The sequence below is a fragment of the Ammospiza caudacuta genome, chromosome 14 (genome assembly GCF_027887145.1).
Source record: "Ammospiza caudacuta isolate bAmmCau1 chromosome 14, bAmmCau1.pri, whole genome shotgun sequence".
Lineage (NCBI taxonomy): Eukaryota > Metazoa > Chordata > Aves > Passeriformes > Passerellidae > Ammospiza > Ammospiza caudacuta.
Window position 1 is genome coordinate 963,587 of NC_080606.1, and position 22,349 is coordinate 985,935.

Below are 22,349 nucleotides of genomic sequence, written 5' to 3' on the forward strand. Positions count from 1 at the left end.
GCGCCTGCAGCCAATCAACGCCGGGGACGGGAGGAAATGGGCGGGGTCGAGCGCTGCTCCCGGTCTGGGGCAATACCCGGACGGGCGCCGGTCCCGGCTGCTCCATTCCCGCCGCGCGGTGGGAAGTGAGCTGCGGGACATCCAGGGGAACCCGGCAGATCCACAGGTCTCCCGCCCCCGGTGCGCTCCCGGTTCCTGCCGCGCAATTGGCGCACGTCACGGGCACGGGCGGTGGGGTCCTCCCGCCAGCAGGGGGCGCGGCGGCGGCGGGCGCTGCTTTGCTCCGCGCCCGTGCCCAGCGCGGAGTCGCCGGGAGACCGAGCGCCGCCATGGAGGCGCGCGCCGCGGGCTGCGGCCTGCTTGTATCCAGCGGGCGCGAGGGGCCGGGCGGGCGGGGGGCAGCGGTGGGGCGGGGCAGGCCGGTGACCGGAGGTTTCCTTAACTACGGCGCAGAGCGTTGCTGGCACGGAGGTGCTGGCCGGGCGGCGGGAGCCGTGCGTGCTCGGCCTGGAGCGGCGGGCCGGCCGCTACGGGTGAGTGCGAGCGTGGCGGGGCCCGGCTCACCTCGGTCGGTACCGCCGCGGCGGGGCCGGGGCGGGACTCGCCGTGCCCGTGCACGGCTCGGTTCTTCGCCGAGCGGCCGCAGCCGTCGTGACTCTGGGGATCCCTGCGTGCTCCCCCGGCGGGCTCCCCTCACCCTGCGGGCTCGGACCCGCGGCACCGGCGCTGCGGAGGTGCCTTCCCGACTGCCCGGTGCTCCTCCGGCAGCCAGAGCCGCTCCATCCCGGTGTTGGCCCTGCCCCGTGGCACGGAGAGTTCAGCAGCTCTTACTTCTTCCCCGGGGTATCCGCGTCCTGCACGGTCTCACCTTCGTTGCCTTTTTCCTCCTCCTGCCCCAGAAGTTTAACGATAAAAATCAAACAGTGTCTCTGTATACGCAGCTTCCGTTTGTGTGCGTGGCTGCCGGGTTTTTATAAGCCTTCCTTCTGTCTGCAGGGTCGTTATTCGCTCCCAGGAGAAAGAAAACTCTGATCCGGATTATATTCCCATCAATAGCCGTTTTAAATGTGTGCAAGGTATTGACTGCTGGGGGGAAGGTTGAGAATCCCCTGCTGTTCATCCTCAAACCTTCAATCTAATGGTGTTTCCTGACCTGTCTCCTGAGGCACAGCAGATTGAATCCTTTCCTTGTGAAACAGCAAGTCACATTTAATGGCATCCCCTTGTTCCTCATCCAAGCAAGTTGTCATTCCATGTCAGCATGCACTTGTGAGGAACTTGGCTGGCTCCAGTGCGTGTTGGGCTTGGCATCACACAGAGCCAACACATGCAGAACCTGGTTTCAGGGTCTGGAATTTGGTGTCTGTCTCTCAGAGTCTCCGCTAAGCCAAGAGTGGGTAGCTGTTGCCTTTTCCTGCATGTTTACATCTAAACTTCCTACAGTCTAGCAAGCTCTCAGCATCCCACCTGTTGGATGAGGAAGGGTTTTAGGCCTTGTCTTGGAAGAACTTAAATAGCAACAAGTGACCCTGGGGCGAATCCTTGTGAGGAGTAAAAGTCCTTTTTTCTGTATTTGCTCATTCCCTTGTGTGCAGCTCAGGGATGTTCTGTCCCAGGTCTTGCTCTGTAGAGAAGCTCTGAAGTTCCTTGTCAAGTTGGTCTTTCCCAAAGTAGCTGCACGGATGGGGAAAAACCATCCAGGTGTATGAGAACTGTGTGGTGGGAATCTCCCTGGGACACTTGTTGGGAGGTGACTGTCCAGGTTCTCTCTGCCAGAACCGTTAGGAGTGTACAGATGTAAATGAGAGCTCTCTGTTCCTGTCAGGACTCTCTCATGGCTGGTAGTGTAATTAGATGAGTCCTCAATTACTGCAGCATCCAGCGTCAGCTCTACTGATCCTGCCTTTCTCTTTTCTAGAGGCAGAAGAGACTCTGCTGATTGATATAGCTACAAACAGTAAGTTTCATAAGGGCAGTGGTGTAGCTAAAGATCCTGTCAGGGAACAGCCACTGGTGCTTGTTTTGCCTTCCAGTCTTCCCCCAGGCTCTGTGTTTGTCCTCTGCTCAAACAGGATGGTTTTCCCTCTGATATTATCATCTGGCTGTGTCATGACATTCATGACACATGGGACAGGACATTGCCATGACAGACAAGGTTTGAAATGCAAATGGTCGAAATGTCTCAAGTTTTTCTTTGTGCTTTTAGAGCTCTTTGCAAAATTGCAGTAGGGAGGATTCCTAAAGCCAGGAGAATGTGCTGGGGATACTCCAAGCAGGGTGGGGGGACCTCAGAAGCGCAGGGAGGGTAACTTAGGTGCAGGTTTCCATCACAAACAGCATCTCGAAGCTGGGTGGGAAGCCTGGGGGCTCTGAGGCAGCCTGGGCTGACTCAGTGAGTGTGTTTGAAGCAGGCTGCAAGGTCAGGATCCAGGGTGAGGCAGCACCAGAGCGGCTCTTCGAGATCCCTGACGAGGAGCGCTGCTTGGGGTTCCTGTCAGAAGTGCAGAGCATACAGGAAGGTGAGCAGAGTTGCCCCTGTGCGTGTGAAATCCTCTGCCAGCAGTTTTTGACAGGGATGGGGTTTTTTCCAGCCCACCTGAAAGCATCTCTTCCTGAACCTAAGGACTCAGCCATTTGGCACCAGGTGGAGAAGAGCCTCACAGGTCTGTCTCCAGGTACAGTTGGCTTTCGGGGCCTGTGCAGTGCTGGGGTGCCCAGGGTAGGAGCTGGGTCTGCCCACGCTTCCTTGTCTGTTAATTCCTTCCTGAGTGCTATTTTCACCCTTGGTTTGTGCATGTTAAGCTCCTTCCTGCCTTGCCTTGTGGTTAGTGCCCCTTTCTCCCATTTCCAGGGTCACACAGTTGATGTATTCCTACTGTCATTTGGTTTTTTGCTTTCTGTGAAGTTACATTTTTTCCCTTCTTGATCTGAGCTCTTTCAGGTTGTTTCTCAGGGTGTTTTTCTTGGATTTTTTCATTACAGGAGCTCTGGGGTTTGAGGATGACTTCAACACGCTGAGCCTAGAAGAGAAAAGGAACATGCAGAACCACCAGACGGGATCTCGACGGGAACCCCCACCTCCTCCTGTCCCTCACAATAAGCAGTAAGTAATGTAGGGGATCTGTTCCCTTTTTTACTTTTCTTCCTAGACAGCAGAACTAGTTCTAGTGCTGCTCTTGCTTCCTTCCTAGATTTCACAGAGAGAGAGAAGGCGCATCCAGAGACCAGCCCAAGGTGACAAACACGATGCGCAAGATGTTTTTGCCCAGCACACAGTCAGGGCAGAGAGAGGGACTCATCAAACATGTGCTGGCCAAGAGGGAGAAGGCCTACATCAACCTGCACAACTTCAGGTGAGAGCTGGGAGGGAAGGACAGAGCTGTGGGATCTCTCCTTTGAGCCTGGATCTCACCCAGATTGGACCCTGGCAGCTGGTGATGGGTTGCAGCTCAGGTGGCCAGTGAGGATGGTACAACCAGAAGTCTTGTGTCCATGGAGCAGCTGCTGCTTTTGTGTTATCTCTGTGTATGTCAGATCTCCTGAGCCTTGGTAAGGCTGGAGCAGATTGGCAGAAAGAGTGAAGACAGATGTCCCACCATAGTGTCGTGGTGTTGCCCCTCGTGATGTGATGTTAAAAGAGCCAGATGTTTGCTGGTGGAATGCCCTACTCCACTCTGAGAGCAGTGTCACTGGGAGGGAGCCAAGCCTGGGAGAATCTTTGAGGAGCAGCTGAGGGAGCAGGGAAGCCTCAGCCTCGAGAAGAGGAGGCTCAGGGCGACTTTCTGGCTCTCCCCAACTCCCTGACAGGAGGGGGCAGCCAGGGGGGTCGGGCTCTGCTCCCAGGGAGCAAGGGAGAGTACAAGAGGAAATGGCCTCAGACTGCACCAGGAAAGGTTCAGGTTGGACACCAGGAGGAATTTCTTCACGGGAAGGTGGTCAGGCATTGGCAGGGGCTGCCCAGGGAGGTCTGGAGTCCCCATCTCTGGAGGTGTGCAGGGAATGCCTGGACATGGCACTCAGAGCTCTGGGCTGGGTGACAAGGTGGGGACTGGACACAGCTTGGACTCAATGATCCTGGAGGTCTTTTCCAGCCTCAGTGATTCTATGACTTTGAGTTCCCCCATGGCAGTCATTGCTCCATGCAGGGACAGCTCATGGTGCATGCTTCCAGCCAGAACACTGCTGTGCTGCTGTGGTTTGCATTGTGTTTTTAACAGCTCAGCTGTGTTTGTGTTGTAGGTTCTTTGTGGGTACATGGAATGTGAATGGGCAGTCTCCTGACAGCTTCTTGAGCCCATGGCTGGTGTATGACATGGAGCCTCCAGACTTCTACTGCATCGGGTGAGCAGCTGGGGGGATCCAGGAGGGCTGGGCTGGATTTAGGTTGCTGTCATGCTCTCAGAGGCTGCACAGAGCTGAGCTGTGTCACACAGGGTCTGTCTGAGGGCAGAAAGCCATTGGATGAGGCAGAGGATCAGGCTGAACAAAGCTAGCATGACAATAGATTTTCCTGGAGGTATCTGCAGAGCTCGCTCCTTGTCCTCTGCCTAAAGTGGTGTTTCTCAGGGAAGGGGTTGCTGGGAGTTTGGGGTAGGATCTCAAAGGCACATGGGGAAATTCTACTGCTTTATTTAGCAGGTGGCCATAAAGAGCTGTTCCTCCAAGGGCTGTTGTTGGAGGTTTCACATTTCTGTAGGAAGAGGAGGATGTGCAGGAAGGCTGGAGGTGCTAAGCTCTTGGGTTTCCAGGTTCCAGGAGCTGGACCTCAGCACGGAGGCTTTTTTCTACCTTGATTCTACGAAGGAACAGGAGTGGCTGTCTGCTGTGGAGAGGTCCCTGCACCCTAAGGCCAAATACAAGAAAGTGAGTTGTGCTCAGTGGCATGGGGGCTTGTCATGGAGCTGGCATGATGGGAAGGAAGGAAAAAGGAAAAGAGCTTCCCTTTTCCTCCCTGTCCAAGGAGCAAGGCTTGGAGAAACCAAGTGTGATACTGGGCATGTGCATGCCTGGGCATCTGTCAGATGTGTCAAATTAAATCTGGAGAGTCTGTTTCTGCACCACAGCTGTAAGAAATATTGTCCTTTGAAGTAGAAATTTGTAAAGCTGGGGACCACAATACCTTTATCAAATAGGAGATAGGTGTAAGGGAAGCAGCAGGTTCAAATTGTCTACCTATATTACCTTCTCATCCTGTACTATAGAAGCCAGGTGTGTCCTGTGCTGGTAAATTAAGTGAATATATTTTCTCTGAAGGAATGGGATGATTTATGAAGTGAAATCTTTTGGATGCTGCTGCCTTGAGTCAGAGTTGCTTCAGCTGTGGCAGCAGGACTTTGTTCTGGCTGGTTTAGAGCAAGACACTCTATCTTTTATCTCTGCTATGACAAACCTTTCTGCTGCAGGGACCAGTCCTGAATACATGAATGGGTTTCTCTTTCTTTCTTCCTTAGCCTGTGTGTTTGCTGTCACACCCCATCCTGCTTGCTGTGAGCAGATGTTACAGGAAATGAAACAGGGAATAGAGTATCTTGCTGAGCTGAGACCTATCAAGGGGAGCCAGGACTCAGGGTCTGAACTGCAGAGGTTCCTGCTCCCTCTCCTCCCTTTGCTTCACTTTAGTTTTGGGTGAATTTCTCCCACTGTAGTGAAAGGGAGAGTGCAGGATAGGGCTGCAGGAGGGGGAAGTGGCTGAAGCTGTAGATAAGGCTTGTGGTCACCTGCAAATTCTGCTCCTGCAGAGCACCAGGTGCTGGGCCCCTGCAGCCAAATTCTCTGCTCTCAGCTTCGTTCCTCACTCCATAGACTTAATCCCAACACATGTGAATGTTTCTGTGCATAGAGGTGAGCATGCAGACTGTGCTCAAGCAGGTGAGGCCTTGTCATTGTTTCAGAGTGGTGATGCCACTGTTTCACAGGGATGGTACCACTGTTTTGGAGGTGCAGGAAGGTCACAGCCTGGGCAGTGTTGGCTTAGCACACGTAAAAGATCAGCAGCAGACCTGAGATCCCCATTGGGACAGGGCACATGAGCACGGTGTTAGCCTCTGTGGGCTGAGCTCTGTGGGAGCAGATATCTGCTCAGATCCAGAGAGGCCCTGGGCTTAAGGGAACAAGTATTTCCTGAGAATGAGTCAGTCTGTGCAGCTCAGAGATGCTTTTTGCTACCCCATACATCAGGCACGTCTGCCTCAGGGAAATAGGAGCATCTCTGTCCATTCCCCTCTGCACTGGAGTCTGCAGTAAGCCAAGGTGGGCTCTGACTCCCACTGCATCTGCAGCCTCAGGACAGCCCCAGCCCTGGGCCTGGCTGGAGCACTCTGTTTGTGTTGGCTAGAGCACGGCAAGGGCTGAGCCCCGAGTCACAAACTTGCTGGGCATTTATTCAGTTTCTCATTGCCCACCCTGCTCTAGGGAGGGACCAGAGTAGGGAATGCAGTGGGCTCAGCACTGCTGGCAGCTCCTGGGCAGAAACAGATGGACCCCAAGAACCTTGCTGTTCAGGACAAGAGACCCTTTGGGTTCTGTTGTTGCAATTAGGGATTGAGTAGAGAACATGAGGAACGGGGAGAGCCAGAACAGCAGAGCATCAGGCAGAGCAGATCAGAACTGCATTCCCGCTGCCTCTCTGGGAATTCAGGATCCCATTTATTTTTGCAGGTGCAAATGGTCCGCCTGGTTGGGATGATGTTGCTCATATTTGCTAAGAAGGATCATCTGAGCAATATCAGAGAGATTGTGACAGAGTCTGTGGGTACAGGAGTCATGGGAAAGATGGTGAGTCACCAAGGCCAGCTTGTTGCTTCCCTGTGTCCGTGCAAGAAGTGGCACAGTCTGGTCTGGTTCACCTGTGCCATCCCAGTCCCTCACCTGCCACCCACTCCCCACTGGTCCCTCCTGTCCCTAGGGCAACAAGGGTGGTGTGGCCATCAGGTTCATGTTCTACAACACCACGTTCTGTGTTGTCAACTCCCACCTGGCTGCCCACGTGGAGGACTTTGAGCGTCGAAACCAGGACTACAAGGACATCTGTGCCCGGATGAGCTTCCTGATCCCCAGCTCAGACTGCCTGTCTGAGCTCAACATCATGAAGCACGAGTGAGTTGTACCCTTTGGCAGTGGTGTTGAGTAACCCCAGTCAAGTCAGAACTGCAGCAACAGGAGGTTTCATGTAGATAAGTTTTCTGGCTTAATAAAAAATGTGAAATCCTATGGGCTGTGGTGTGCTGCAGCTCCTGCAGACAGACTGGTCACCTCCTTGTTGCAGTGCCTTATGCACCTGTGCCCAGTGTCCCTCTCCTTGTGTTTGTGTATAACTTCTTTTTCAGCAGGCCTAAACAGAATACAAATGGTTGGTATTCCTGTAATTAATACTTAAACCATTTAAAAACCAAAAATGTAGAGTGGATTAGTACAGGAAAAAACCTTACAATATTAGATTATCCTTGATAATCCACTAATGGAAATGTTGAGGTTTGACTATAAACAGGAAGAGCTTTGGTACTAGCAAGGGGTTTAAATTTTAATCTTTAAAGGAAACCTTTATGGAGTGAAGAGTGCATCCCATGAGTCCTTCTGTAGCTGCTGATAGCAAGAAGGCTGTAGGCCTGTTTGGAAGACTGGAGAGGAGCCGGGTGGGAGCAGGTGCTGGTGAGATGTGGCTGATTGCAGGGATGGGAAACAATGTCTAAAAGGTTGTAACCACCAGGACCCTGATTCTGCTCTTGCTAATTCTGTGTCAGTCGGTCTTGGCTCAGTAGGTGGTGCAGCAGTTGCCTGCTCTGGTTGAAGGAAAGGCAGTGAAAAACCAACAGGTAAAAGCAGGGTGTAATGAGGGATAACCCTGCAGATGCCTCACCTGTCCTGCTGGCTGACAGGCTGACTTTGCTTAGTGAGCTCCACCATGACTCTCTTCTTAATATGAGAAGAGCCTCAACACCAGCTGGATTTTGTGTGAACAGTGGTCTTGCTTCATTAGAGTCAGTGCTGTTCTCTTGGAGCAACCTGGGAGAGTGGAAGGTGTGCCTGCCCAGCTGGTACAAGATGAGGTTTAAGCTCATTTCCAAACCAGACCATTCCATGATTGTTTGTGTATCTTTGTTTGCAGTGTTGTTATCTGGCTGGGAGACCTGAACTACAGGCTGTGTCTGCTGGATGCCAGTGAAGTGAAGAATCTCATCAGCAAGAACGAACTTCAGAAACTGCTGACTTATGACCAGGTCAGTGAACTCGCTCACATTCACCCCATCCCTGGGAGGTCATCTTGGTTTGGGAGGTGCCTCTGCTAGGGAGGAGCTGGCAGACATGGAGCTGGGGATGGGGTTGGAGCACAGATCTGATGAGGAGCAGCTGCAGGGGCTCAGCCTGGAGAAAAGAAGGCTCAGGGGGACCTTCTCGCTCTCTACAGCTCCCTCAGAGGACAGGTCAGGGTTGGTCTCTTCTCCCAGGTAACAACTGGGAGGACAAGAGGAAATGGCCTCAAGTTGTGCCAGGAGAGGTTCAGGTTGGATATTAGGAAAAATTTTTTTAATGGAAAATGCTGTCCAGCCATGGTACAGACTGCCCAGGGCAGTGATGTCCCCATTCCTGGAGGGATTTAACAGACATGTAAAGGTGGCACGTGGGGACATAGGTTAGGTGGGGCCTTGACAGTGCTGGAGGAACCATTCGACTCAATGGTTTTGGAGGGCTTTTCCAACCTACATAATTCCATTGCACACTGCAATAAGGGTCTGGACACAGACATAGACACTGGACCCTGACAGAGCTCTGGGTGTGCTGGTTGCAACATCCCCCTAACAAAACCAAATTGTCCATACTGGGGTAACTGGGTAACTTGGGCAGTCACTGTGTAAGTGAGTCTGTGTCTTAGTGCAGGAGTTCCCTCCACAAGCTGAACACAAGCATTTGTAACAGCAACAAAAGCTGCTGTGATCAGTGTTGTGAAAGAGGTATTGATTTGGAGCCCAAATCTGCTCAGCCAGTTTGACCTGAATTCTGTGCTGTCGCCTTCCCTGCTCGGCCCTTCCCTGCAGCACACGGAAGGTGGTGGCAGGTCCCTTTCAGGGGAAGGGTTTCACCTGGGAACCATGAACAGCAGTGGTGCAGTGTCACCTCTGACACAGTTTAACAATAAATTTGGTTGGTTGTCCTCTGTAGCTCATTTTTGCTGTACTACAGAGCTTTGTTCAGGAAACAGCCGTAGCTTAGGTCTTACTGAGGAAAACATCCAGAAGAGGAAAGGAGCAAAGGAGGGTGGTGTCAGGTTGTCAGGCAAGTACAATCCTGGAGGCTCTTGCTAAAATGATTGGTAGGGAGCAATTAATGATGGCAATCCTAAGCCTGAAAACTGATGAAAGCATTAGTAATTAATATTTCCCTTAACTCCTGCTCGATGCTGCCTGCATGGTCTGGTGAGCAGTATGATGCTCATTTGTACTGGGTCTGTTTGGGAAACTTTCCACTTGTGTGTTAAAGGTGTGAGGTCTGAGAGGCAGTTTGGGGTTGTCTGTGAATCCCACAGAATGGCCACAGGCCACGGTTGCTCTGCCTGTAGATCTGCTCTCTAACACTGCTGTGGCAAGGGAGGGTTTCTTGGGTTTGGTTTGGTTTGTTTTTTTTTTTTTCTTTTTAAAGCTTTTTTTTCTGCTTTAGCTGAATATTCAGCGCACTCAGAAGAAAGCATTTGCAGATTTCATGGAGGGAGATATTAAATTCATCCCCACGTATAAATATGACTCTAAAACAGATCGCTGGGACTCCAGGTACATTGGCTGCAACAGGGTGTATTTACCTATGGCATGAAACACATTTTCTCACAAAATTTGATTTCCTGCTTCTTAGAACTGTGCATACTTGTCAGTGTTATGTTTGGCCTTCCTTTCTTTCCTGCTTTCTGCAATAAGCAGCCCCTGTGTACATTGAGCAGGCACATCCCTTAAACCTCTGTAGCCGCTGATCCCACTGGATGAAGGCAGGTGAAATGTGAGCTCAGGTGACCCTGCACTGGGGCCTTTTTCTATGACCAGGGACAGGCAAACAGTATAAAAAAGGAATTGAAGAGCTAAGGAAACAGGCTCTCTGAGTCACCCTGTCCCCTGACTTGCACACCCACAGGGTGGCTGCACTGTGATAGCAGCTGTGGTTCCTGCTTGGTGCCTCCCACAGACATGGCTGCATCTGCTGCAGGGGCTGCTCCAAAGGGAGAAACTCCCAAGAAGGACTTTCAAACCATGTAGTGATTGAACTTGACTTGCCATGTGTATGAATCACCACAGTAATTAATCTGAAGAAGGATAACCCAGGATTCAGGCTTCACAACATAATAGTAGTCACTGAGTAGACTTTCTGGAGTGGAAGCAATAAGCCATGGGTTGGATTGTCAGCAGAAAGGTCAGGCAGCACAAGAAAGTCATGTAGCTTAGGTCACAGCACACATGGGTTCGGGCTGTGGTGGGCTTGACTGAGGGTTATTTTGTTTCCTGGTGCTGGAAAAGATGGGAATTTTATCTGCTGTATTGGGAAAGGGGGAGAGAGCAGAAGAAGTAACAGAATTAAAGTTGGGGTAAGTGATAGGAGTTCATGCCATCACTGCTGTGATGATGCGGGTGGAGGGAGCTGCCTTGTTGGGAAGAGGAACAGCTTGGATGGCTTGATAGGATTGTTGGATTGCCCTGGTAACCTGTTTTTCTTTGTAGTGGTAAGTGTCGTGTGCCAGCGTGGTGTGATCGGATCCTTTGGAGAGGAGGGGACGTCAGTCAGCTCCGGTACTGCAGCCACATGGAGCTCAAGACCAGTGACCACAAGCCTGTCAGCGCCCTGTTCCGCATCGGGGTGGGTTTGTGTGTTTGTTGGGCAGGATCCCAGCGCTGCCAGGCATTCCAGGCATTGCTGTGGGAGGCGGTGACAGAGTCAGGGCAGCTCTGCTAAGGCTGTTGCAAGAGGACACATGAGCCCAGCTGAGGTGTGCCCGCTGTGGGGGCGCTGCATCTGGCAGCACGGGAATGCCTGAGTCCTGCTGTTCCCTCCTCCACATGGAGACACAACAGCAGCCTGGACCTGGCTATACCTGCGTCGGATGTGTCACCTGGTTCACACCTGGATGGCTTCAGTGGAGGGTGACAGCAAATTCAGGTTTTTTGGCACAGCAAATGAGGACACTCCATGTCCATTTTTGCTGCCTCCTGCTCCCTGGGTGGCTCAGGTCACAGAATGGATCAGGTTGGAAGCAACCACAGTGGGTTGTTGGGTCCCATCTCCCTGCTCCAGCAGGGCCATCCTAGAGCACATGGCACAGGATTGTGTCCAGGCAGTTCTGGACTTTCTCCATTGAGGGAGATTTCACAGCCTCTCTGGGAAATCAATTTCAGTGCTCTGTCACCCACACAGTGAAGTTGTTCTTCCTCACATTCAGGTGAAACGTCTTGGGATCAGTTCCTGCCCATGCCTCTTGTGCCATTGCTGGGCCCCACAGAGTAGAGGCTGGGCCCTGCTCTGAGCCCTCCCTGCAGTCAGGAACAGACAGAGCCCCTCTCAGCTGTCTCCTCTTTAGGGTGAACAGCCCCAGCCCCCTCAGCCTTTCCCTGTAAGGGAGATGCTCCAGGCACTTTAGCATCTCTGTAGTTTTTGCTGGCCCCACTCCAGGGGCTCCATGTCTCTCCTGTACTGGGGAACCCAGAACCAGACATAGCACTTCAGGTGTGCCTCACCTGCGCTGAGTGGAATAGGCTGAGTCTATTTAAAGAAAGGCTTTTCTCCTTTCCCTCTGGACAATCACAAGGAGTGCTGCAGCATGCCATTGTTGTCTCACAGAGGTTGCCTCCAGTTGTCTCTCAGTTGTGTGACCAGTGGCCAGACAGACCCTGGTAACACCTGCAGGGTGAAATCTGTGTAAAGTTTTAGATGCAGCTTGGGACTACGCAGATGTGTGTGAACTCTCTCAGCCTTGCAGCTACAGAAGCAAGTGCTTAGAGAAATAATTCTCTTCTGCAGCTCAGTCATGATCAAGAGAGTTCCTGTGAAGGCCAGTCAGAAGTTTTGTTGAGTGTTTTTTGTGTCCCACAGGTGAAGGTTGTGGATGAGCAGAAGTATCGGAAGCTGTTTGAAGACATTGTTCGTATAATGGACAGGATGGAGAATGACTTTCTTCCTTCACTAGAGCTGAGCAGGAGAGAGGTGAGGATGAAACTGGGATCACTGTCTCTGCCCAAACACAGCAACCTTCAAAGTGCCAGAACTTCTTTCAAAGACCTTGTTTCAATTAACTGGATTATAGAAAACTGAGCTCTATCCTTTATCTTATGGTCAGGAATTGGGTTAGCGAGGACATGTTGTCTTGGCTCTTTGGCAGGACTTGTGTGAGGAATTCTGCATTAGATGGGCTCCTCTCAGACTCAGGGGGCCAGTGCAGAGTCTGTGGAGGGCTGGCCATGGGCCATATACTGGCCACTAATATCACTTTATTTCTTTTTGCTCTACAGTTCGAGTTTGAGAACGTGAAGTTCCGTCAGCTGCAGAAACAGAAGTTCCAGATTACCAATAATGGGCAAGTCACCTGTCACTTCTCCTTCATCCCAAAGCTCAATGATAGCCACTACTGCAAGCCATGGCTTCGGGCTGAGCCTTGTGAAGGTTACCTGGAGCCAGGTGAGTGTAGTGCTGTAGACCCCCCCATCCCATCTCCATTCAGTCCTTCCTGTCTTTCCTGTGTCCCACCTTCCTTGCCATCAGTCTTGTCTGTCTTTTCTGTTGTGGCCTTTGTCCCTTGCACTGTATGTTTGTCCCCATCATCCCTTTTGGAGAGTGTCTGTGTGTTCTTGAGCACTGCAGTGTGTTGCAGATGAGAGCACGGAGATCTCCCTGGACGTGTACGTCAGCAAGGACTCAGTCACCCTGCTGAACTCTGGCGAGGATAAAATTGAGGATATTCTTGTCCTGCACCTGGACCGAGGGAAGGACTATTTCCTGACCATCAGTGGGACCTACCTGCCCAGCTGCTTTGGCACTTCGCTCGAGGCCTTGTGCCGGATGAAGCGACCCATCCGAGAAGTTCCAGTCACCAAACTCATAGACCTGGTGAGTTCTGAAGTGGCTCTTCTAACCCGGAGAAGCCTGATTCCCTCCTGATTGCTCCCAAAAGCAGGAGCAGTACCTGCAGGTCAGGTTGTATGTGCTGGCTCAGAGATGAGTGACTTCACAGAGCTTGAGGTGCTCTTCTATTCTCCCTGCCTACCACAGCCAGGGGTTTTGACAGCCTGTACTTTATCCCTTTTTTCTCAGGGGGATCTGAATATTGTTTGATGGGATGAAAAAGTGATCCCAGCACCTCATGTTGGTGTTACTGGTGCTGGCAGGCTCAGCTGGGTGGCACTGCAGTGTCATAAGAGATGTGATTAGGGTCCTCTCATCCAAGGTATATGGGCTTCTTTTGCTTTGGTGAGTGCCTTGGAGGCCTTTTCCTTCTGGATACGTTCCCACTGCTCAGGGCAAGAGCAAGCAGAAGGACCAAAGTGTGGGGTGTGGGGTGCTGAAGGACACAGCTCAGCAGATGAGCAATGTCACAGCCTCTCTGGCCATTTCCTCCCACACCAACCGCAGTGAGAGATAATGCCTCGGGTGAGAGGTAGCTCATCAGGGAGAGATCTCTCTGTGGTGCAGCAAACTGTTCCTCTTCCCAGCCTGTGCCAGCCCCCAGCATCAGTTTTCCTTCTCCCACAGCTCATTGTGTGCATGGGAGAGGGTGCAGTGGTGCCCTAGTCACCTCTTGTTTTTTGGGTACTCTCAGCTGTTTCTGGGGTTGTCCCATTTTGGGGATGTAATTCTGATTTCCAGGCTGGTTTCATTCATCTCTCCTTACTGCCTTACCTGGCCATGTTCCAGTGAGGTGCAGCAGCTCCTCAGTGTGCCAGTTCATGTCCCCATTCTTGTTCAGGCAGGAGAGTCCTTTCTTTCTTTCCACCTGAAAGCTCAGCCCCATTGTTTGAGGCTCTCTACCATGTGATATCTTTCCTCTCCTCTCCTATCTCACAGTCTCACCCTTACATGAGGGGCTTTTTGTCCAGTAAGCTGCTGCTTTTCCACCTCCGTAGATTTGCCAGCCTCCACTCCCGTTGTTTCCACATTTTCTTATCCCTTCAGCAGTTGTCCAGTGCCTCTCCCTGCCTCTTCCAGTTCCCATCTTTTATTGTAGGTATCTACTTTTCTCACAAGTCCAATATACAGAGGAGTCTATTTTATATGAGAATTTTGACTTTTTAACACACTAATCAGGCTAGGCAGGATGCAGGTGGCAAGATACAGTGTTTGCCTCCTCAGGTCAAGCAACCGATCCAGGCTTCAGGCTCCTCAGATTTCTGAGGATTTGGTTATTGTCAGTCTTGTTCTAGAACTGGGTCTAGAACATTTCACTGGCCTCATTTGCTTTTCTACCTGCTTTTTCTAGCTCAGCACCAACTTCTTGCTTGATAGAGAGGAATTTGGGCCCAGGCTCTTGGCTCTGCCCTCACAGAACACACTGTTAGATTTGTACGAGTCCACTGAGGCTTCTTCTCCTTCCATCTATAGATTTCCTTCTCCTGCTACTCAGTGAAACATCTAGAAATAAAGCAGGCAAAACAGTCAGCAAGGAGCACCTGCTCCAGTGTCTGCAGCAGGGACACAGCTCTCCTTATGGGCATGGGGGCATATTTTAAGTTTTTTAGTTCTGATTTTACCTGTGAGCTGAGAAATCCTTGGAATCAGACCAAGCTGAGCACTTACTGCCTGGGCCAGTGGTGCTGGGGCTGCCTGCCCTGCAAGCTGGAGCATTTGGGTGCAGTTCCCTGAGTTTTGGTGCTGCTCAGGCTCTGTGAGGCTGGCAGTGTGTGTGCATTAAGAACCTTCTTCACTTACATGGGCTCATCCTTCACTGGACCAAACATCTTCCTCAGCCTGGCTAGACTTTTTCTGTCTGTTTCAGTGGAGAGAGGTCTGGAGATCCAGTCTCTGAGGGGCTGAGGTAGGTGGGTGCAGGATAGCACCGTGCAGGTGGGAGTTTGTCTGGGAATGGCTTTCCTGGTTCTCCAAGGAGGGAGATGCTGACATGGCTGCTGTCACTTGAGCACCTCTCCTTTGGGATTTCAGTATTAGTGTCTCATCCTTGATCATTTCTTGGAATGCTATTTTGGGTTTTAAAAAGCCTATTGAAGAACCCCTGTCAGGGGCAGGTGAGTCTTGTGGAGCAGATCGTGCCAAAGGCTCAACATTAGGGAGAAATTGTTCCCTGAAAGCGTGGGGAGGCCCTGGCACTGTTTGCCCAGAGCTGCCCAATTCCCTGCCAGGTTGGAAGGGGCTTGGAGCAACCTGGGATAGTGGAAGATGTCCCTGCCCATGACAGGAGAGTGGAATGAGATGAACTTTAAGGTCCCTCCCAACCCAAACCACTCTGTGATTCTGTGGAGAGATGAGCAGCCAGGCTCAGGCTGGGGGATGAGGTGGACATGACTCACCCGTTACAAAATGTGCAGGTGGCTGTCTGCCCTCCCAAACCTGAGAGTGTGTCCCTCCCCCTGTGCCTCAGGAGAGAAACCTGTGCCAGCTCTGTTGGAAGCAAGCTGTTCTCAGGAAGAGGACAGTCTGTTGTGGCTCTGTTAGAATTCAGGCAGGCTCCAGAGGAAGCAGGCACTGCAGAAGCCACAGGGGACCCTGAGATGCTCCTCCCTCCTGGTGTCCCAGTGCCCTGGGAGCTGCAGCTGCTCCCAGCTCAGCCTGGGAATGCGCTGGGGCTGTTCCCACCCCAAAAGGTCAATCTGCCAGGACTCAGCATGGACAGCCTGCTTCTGTTTCCTCCTGCAGACCTATGAGCAGTGTCCAGCCGGCTCTGGCTCTACAGGGATGGCTGTTTGGGGATGCTGAGGGCTTGACTGTGCTGCCAGAGGGCTTGGCACGCTCCTCTCTGTGCAATGCTAATGCTCTTAGGCTGCAGCAGCAGCAGCCGGGTTTGAGCACAAACCCTCATTTCCCTGACTGTACCGAAAGCTGCTTAGGGGCCCTGTGAGCTCCACAGCTGCCACACACTCAGAAACACAGATTTAGCCTAGGGAACGTTTTATGTCTGGCCTGGTCACAAGGCAAGATGGCTGAAATAATGTAGGGACAGTGATTGTGACTAGGGAACTTCTTCTTGGTGGATGCATCTCACCTGCCCATGGCCCAGCCAGTGAAGAGTGCTGTCTAAGCCCCTTGGAGGGCTTTCCAGAAATCCTGATGAGGCTGTGCATCATATGAGCAGGATTGTTGTTAATTGGCAGGCAAATCTCTCACCACAGGTTTAACTTTGGCCGTGTCAGCAAAATGTGTGAAGGACCTGGTGTTCAGTGGGTTCTTGTAATGCAAATTAGGCTTCTGTTTAATCACAAGAGTTGATCCGAGAGTGCTTTCTCCCTCTTAACCACACTTTTTCCTCTCCTCTCTTTGCTGCTGCTCTCAGGAAGAAGACAGCTTCTTAGAAAAGGTAACACGAGCAATTGCTGCTTGGCAGTCCGCTTCTCAGTGGTGTGTTTGTAAAGAATGGGAGCTTTTCCCTTGTTTTCTGTGGCAGAGGGAAGGGGAGGGGAGCACAGAGGGGACACGGCTGCCAGCAAAGCTTCTTAGCACAGCTGTGGGCTGTATGAGGGCATGGAGAAGCATAGAGTGACCCCAGAGCCAAGCCCATCTGCAATGTTGAAGCTCATCAAATTTGCTTTGGGAGGAAAAAAATTACTTTCTTGATCCTAACAGCAGTGCTGGATATTGCCAAAAAAGACTGGCAGCCTTTGACATACATCTGACCATGAGGAGGGATTCACCACAGCATCCTCTCAGACCTGTGAGAAGAGGGCTGGAGGAGGAAACTCGGGTCTTTTGTTCCTTCCATCTGGTTGTGTCCCTGTGGAGGCCGAGGGAGGGCCTTGTGCAGGAGGTGGATGTTTCTGTGCCTCCCCAAGCAGTGGAGCTGGGACTGCTGCTCTGATGGCCACAATGCCCGAGTGGGATCACTGCTTCCCTTGGCACCCATGCTTGGTGCTGGAGCCAAGCAAGGAAAACTTCCCTGGGAGAGCAAGTGGGAGATGCTGGGGATGGTCATTAACTCTCCCTGTGCTGGCTCTGACATTTGTAACTTGTTCGAGCTGGTTCTGCACCGGCTTCCCAGTCTGGGGGAGTTGTTCATCTCTGGGCTGTCAGCACAGTGGCAGAGCACAACAGGAGAGGGAAGGAATGTTTCCTCTCCAAGAGGGGATCAAGCTCGGGTGTTCATGAAGCTCACATACTCCCTCCTGGCAGAGGAGAAGGGAGGAGTTTTGATTTTTGGGAGCATCTTGCCGTGGGAAGGACGAGGCGTGCCTCCCTTCCTCACACGCGGCAGGAGAGGGCGCTCGGGGCCCGGCCAAGACGCGCCCGCCTCCTCCCCCTGCTCCTCCTTCTCTTCCTTCTTGTCTGCCCCGAGGCGCCTGGAGCCTTCTCCTCTTCTCTGAACACCTGGGATCCCCTGTAGGGGGGTCTCCACAGCTCCCCCAGTCATGCAAAGGGCTGCTCCAGCGCTTGGCTCCAGTGATGCCCTGACAGGGGAGTTCTGTAGAAGAGCCTCAGCCTGGGAAGAGTGTCCACAGACCTGGGAGAAGGTCTGCAGCTCTCCCCCCTTCCCTTTTAGAGGAATTCTGTAATGCTCTTGCCTGACATGCTGCTGCCCAACCATGCCAGTGCATGTGGCTGAGCGATGCAGCTGTGCAGCCGTGACTCCTCATCTGCTGGCAGGGTCAGAGCTGGTGCTGTGCAGGGCAGAGCTGTGCTGTGTGGCAGCTGGGGCTACTGCCCGTGTCACCTGGGCTTGTGTCAGCTTGGTGTGTCTCTGGGCATAGCAGGGAAGCCGCCCCTGGCTGCTGTCAGTGGCTGTGTGTGCTGCAGGGACAGCCATGGCAGTCTTGCCTCAGCTGGTGTGGGGTGCTTTCTGTGTGGCTTTTGGACTCCTCTGCTGGTGGCGGGGTGGTGTTTCTGCTTGTGCTCGTTCCTGGGTGCTTTGGGAGTGCTGGGCATGGCTTCCTCCTTGGAAGTCACAGGAATGTGAGTGATCATGAAGTGAGAGTAAAATCAAGCCAAGGACGTGGATCCGGTTAAAGCTTGGTGTGATGGAGACATTTGAGCCATGGAGCACGTCAGCTGCTCCACAGGAATAAGCAGGAACTGTGACAGTGGTGGCCTGCACTCAGTGAGAGCTCTCCTTGGGAAAATGGAGGAAGAAGCTTCAGGAGTCAGGACAGTTGCAGAGCGCTGGGAGCAGCCGTGGCTGGAGCACCCGGGGCAGGGAAGGCGTGGGCTGGGTGGGGACAGGGCTGGGCTCCCCACACAGGGACTGGCTGGGTCCCAGCCTCTGCTGGCTGCAGGGTGGGAGCTGGGATGGGGCCGGGGCACCGTGGGCAGCCAGAGGCACCTCCTGGGGGTCTGAGGGGGCTGGGGCTGCTGGAGAGACCGGGCAGGTTGTTCCATGGGGCAGCAGAAGGGAGAGGAGCCAGGACCTGTGGGGCAATGGCTGTTGCTGTGGAAGTGATTCGGGGCTGGAGCACCCCAGGGTGCTGCTGCTTCCCTGTCCCCGCTTTCCCTACCAGTGACTAAGGGAGTGAGGCAGAAGGGGCTGAGGTTTCCTTGAGCCCTTGTGTGCTTTCTCCCCAGGAGAAATCCATCCTGCAGATGGGCTCCCTGGACAGTGAGGAAGCAAGTGAGGTGCCACTGCAGGTGCCAAAGGAGATCTGGCTCTTGGTGGACCATCTATTCAAGCATGCCCTCCACCAGGTGAGAGGGAGGGTGAGGGAGGGGGCCTCTGCCACACTGGAGCTCTCCTGGTGGCCTGGTTCCTCACACACACCTGGTGATCAGCTCCAGTTTGGTGTTTACAGGGCAAGGCTTTTCCCTGTGCTCAAAGCACTGGCTGGGTGTCCCAGGGTTCACCATTCACTGGGAGTCACCATGTGCCTCAGCCTTTGTGGGGAAAGTGACTTACTCCATCCCTGTGCTGTTTTTGACAGGAGGACCTGTTCCAGACTCCAGGCATGCAGGAAGAGCTGGAGCAGATCATTGACTGCCTGGACACCAGCATTCCCGAGACAATCCGTATCCTTCCGTGATGGATCTCAGCTCTGCTGGGACAGTTCACTCTCGGGAGAGCTTGTCTGTCACCTTTACCTGGCAGGGTTCCTGGCAGGGATGGGCTCCCCCTGGGCCCCCCACAACCTCTCTCAAAGTTCAATCTGTGCTGGCCAAAGCAGCCGGGAGCTCTGGAAGCTTCTGCAGGGCTGTGCCAAGTGCAGGAGCTGGGGTACTGAAGAGCATGGTCTGGAGAAGAAGCTGATGGAGCAGGGGGCTTCTGTGCAGCCAGAGGGTGGGAAATGCAGTGCAGGGTTTTTCATGGGTGGGGGACAGTGGAGGAGAAGGAGGAGGAGGAGAGGTTAGACAGGCAGGGAACTTGTGTGACCTCCTGTGAGATGAGCATCTGGGGAGGGAGGGGATCTCTGTGCTCAGCATGGCCCTTGATTCCCAGCCCTCCAGCGGGCAGTAATCACTCTGTGGCTGAAGCTCTCCTCATCTTCCTGGAGGCTCTGCCAGAGCCTGTGATCTGCTATGAGCTGTACCAGCGCTGCCTGGAGGGGTCCCACAGCAGCCGGCTGTGCCGACAGGTGCGTCTGCTGCCAGCTCAGGGCAGCTCCTGCTGCCGTGGGCTGTGCCATGCCTCTGGGCCTGCCTGGGCCCTGCTCCCTGCCTGGGGGCCCACAGTGGCTCTGGGATAGGGGGCAGCTCTTCCAGAGGGACCCCAAGTGAGCCCTGTCTTACCCTGAGCACATGGGGAATGGGGAGAGGCCAAGCCACTCCTGGTCCTGAGGGCTTCAGCACCTGCTCAGAGCTACAGTTCCTGTCCTTCATGGAGGGCTGTGCATGGCTCTTAACAGCTGGTGGGGCAGCAGGCCAGGTCAAGCATGTCCCTGAGCAGAGGGGGAAGTTTTGGGGCAGTGAGAGCTGAGATCCAACTGGAAACAAGCAGGAAGCAGCCACAGGGCACTGGGGACTTTTTCCTGGTGACACAGCTTTCCTTGAAGCAGTGTCACCAGGAGCCACAGCCCACAAGTGCCATCAGTACTAGGCTGCAGCTGTGGGTAAGTTGCTGTGGAACCCGGAGTGCCACACATAGCCAGGCTGCAGCAGTGGGAGCTGGGAGAGCTTCCTGACACCATTTCCTTGCAGGTGATCCTACAGCTGCCGAGCTGCCACCGCAACGTGTTTCGGTACCTGATGTCCTTCCTGCGGGAGCTGCTCAAGTACTCGGAGGACAACAACGTCAGTGCTACCATGATCGGTGAGTGTGGTTTCTCTGCGGCCCTCGCTCCATCCCAGCCTCTTCTGTGCCTCCCAAGGTCTTTGTTCCTCACCAGTGACTGATTTTACCTGCCTCCACAGCTGCCCTGTTCTCCAGCCTCCTCCTGCGCCCTCCGCCCAACCTGATGGCCAGGCAGAGCCAGCAGGATCGCCAGCGTGCCATCAACTTCCTCTACAGCTTCCTGCTCAGCGGGGACGAGGAGTGACTCGTGCCGTGTGCCAAAGGCGGGCCCGCGCTCCGGCCGGGCCTCTGACAGCTGCGAGGGGTAAAGGCTCGAAGCTCTCCAAGTGCCGTGTTTACAGTGGGAAGGGACAGTTCCCCCTCCTTGACACGCCATGTCCCACGCTGCAGAGGACCTGCACGCTCATTGCACTGCCATCCACCTCTGGAGCCTCCGGCTTCCCCTGGGAGCCAGGTGGATCTGTTGATACCCGAGCACTGTGCCAGCGCCCATCGTCCCGTGGCAGTATCACCAGTTCCCAGGTCACGCTTCTCTCTGTGTCACCTCCATCTCCCGAGAGCTGCTGTAGAGGAAGGTGGGGATGGCTGGTGCTCTTGGAGGCCGTGGCACTCTGCGTCCCTCCAGTGCCAGGTATGTGTGCTGGTGTGTACATCACCCCAGACTGCTGTGGGACGTGTGCCACCCTCTGCCACACAGCCGTGCCAGCCCCGATGCCATCACTGTGCTATGGACCGTGCTGACCCAGGAAGGTTGTTTGGACATTTGGCCTCTCCCCTTCAGCATGGCCTTTCCCCTCTCCCCTCCCTCCCAGGACACAGGGCCTCAGCACACAAGTCTGTCCCTGCACCCCCCACTCTGCCCTCACTTTCCCCTCCCTTCCCTGCCCCAGCTTCCCCCAGGGACACAGGATGGTGGGTGGCTCGCAGTGACCAGGGTCAGGTAGAGCCATGAGCTGCCCTCTGCTCCCCCTGGGCTGTCCTGTGCATTTGGAGCAGGATGGGACCCCTGTCCCTCTCGCCCAGCTTACAGTGTGGGGCTAGGACAGGCTGGGTCACCAGGTGCCTCTAGATGGAGTCCGTTGTCTCCTTCCTGGGGTGCTAGCACAGGGTGTGGGTTTTGGGGGAGTGAAAGGAGCCACAAATGCTCCTCAGGGGCCAGAGAAGCAGCTGGGGGGGCTGTGCATGGGAGCTGCTGTGCAAGGGTCACACAGCTGGCTGAGGAGACAGCCCTGGGGCTGGTAACTGAGGGTGCAAGAGTGGCCTGTCCCACTGAAACACTAAGGCCTGTGGGGCCATGTGGCCTCAGGTGCGGGAGGCCAAAGCCAAGGGGAGGAGGTTGTGGTCACAGAGCCCCTGCTGGTGCCTGGGCTTAGCCCAGGGTATCATGTGGCCCTGTGGTCCCCATGCACTGGCCGAGCTGCTGCAGGCTCCCCTCCCTTTTGCCTTTTTCTTATCCTTAAAATTTTTAAATTACATAATTTATTGGGAAACTGTTCGTTCCAAATAAACCTTCATTGTGCAAGGCCTGGGGGCTGTGCAGGGCACACCTGCCATTCCTCATGTAGTTCTGCACTGTCATAGAGCCCTGCCTGGAGCTCCAGGCTCACTCTGGGGACAGCTGAGGGCTGGGCTCTCCCCCAGCCACTTCAAGAGTGTGCTGGGCACAGCTGGAGACAGTGGCAGAAGGTCCCATGCCACTGGTTCCTGCTGGTTGAGCTTCTGGGCGCGCCCCTGATGTGCTGGCACTGCAGCCCAGTGCCCGTCCCACAGTGGGTGGTGGCATGTGCCCCTCCAGGGTGGAGATGGCGCTGGGTCCGGCCGGGTGCAGCAGGGTGCTGGTGCCCGTGTGTGGCACAGGGCTTTGGCAGCCCAGAGCAGCGATGCCTGTGTGCCCAAGGCCCCGCTGGGCCAGCCAGGGCAGCGTGCTGGAGAAACCCGCACGTCCTGCTGCAGGAAATGGCGGCCGGTGTCATCTCCATCTGCTTCCTGCCGGCTCCTTGGGAGCAGGGCTGTG

At 54.0% G+C, this 22,349-nt stretch overlaps 1 protein-coding gene across 4 annotated transcripts; it reads left to right on the forward strand.

The window, feature by feature from the left end:
• Positions 1-254: 254 nt before the first annotated feature.
• On the forward strand, positions 255-21,816 carry OCRL (OCRL inositol polyphosphate-5-phosphatase). Of its 4 annotated transcripts, none has more exons than XM_058813936.1 (24): positions 255-362; positions 454-533; positions 997-1,076; positions 1,919-1,957; positions 2,409-2,519; positions 2,592-2,675; positions 2,983-3,103; positions 3,192-3,353; positions 4,240-4,341; positions 4,749-4,863; positions 6,658-6,774; positions 6,905-7,095; positions 8,105-8,216; positions 9,652-9,761; positions 10,695-10,830; positions 12,061-12,171; positions 12,477-12,642; positions 12,836-13,071; positions 16,463-16,486; positions 18,679-18,798; positions 19,032-19,116; positions 19,552-19,679; positions 20,242-20,353; positions 20,455-21,816. In XM_058813936.1, exons 1-24 carry the CDS (start codon positions 330-332, stop codon positions 20,577-20,579), a joined length of 2,700 nt encoding a protein of 899 aa, XP_058669919.1. In that variant the 5' UTR covers positions 255-329; the 3' UTR covers positions 20,580-21,816. The 4 variants fall into 4 exon arrangements, with proteins under 4 accessions (XP_058669919.1, XP_058669920.1, XP_058669917.1 ...); XM_058813937.1 differs by having other exon boundaries at positions 2,412-2,519; XM_058813934.1 differs by having other exon boundaries at positions 2,409-2,675.
• Positions 21,817-22,349: the final 533 nt, after the last annotated feature.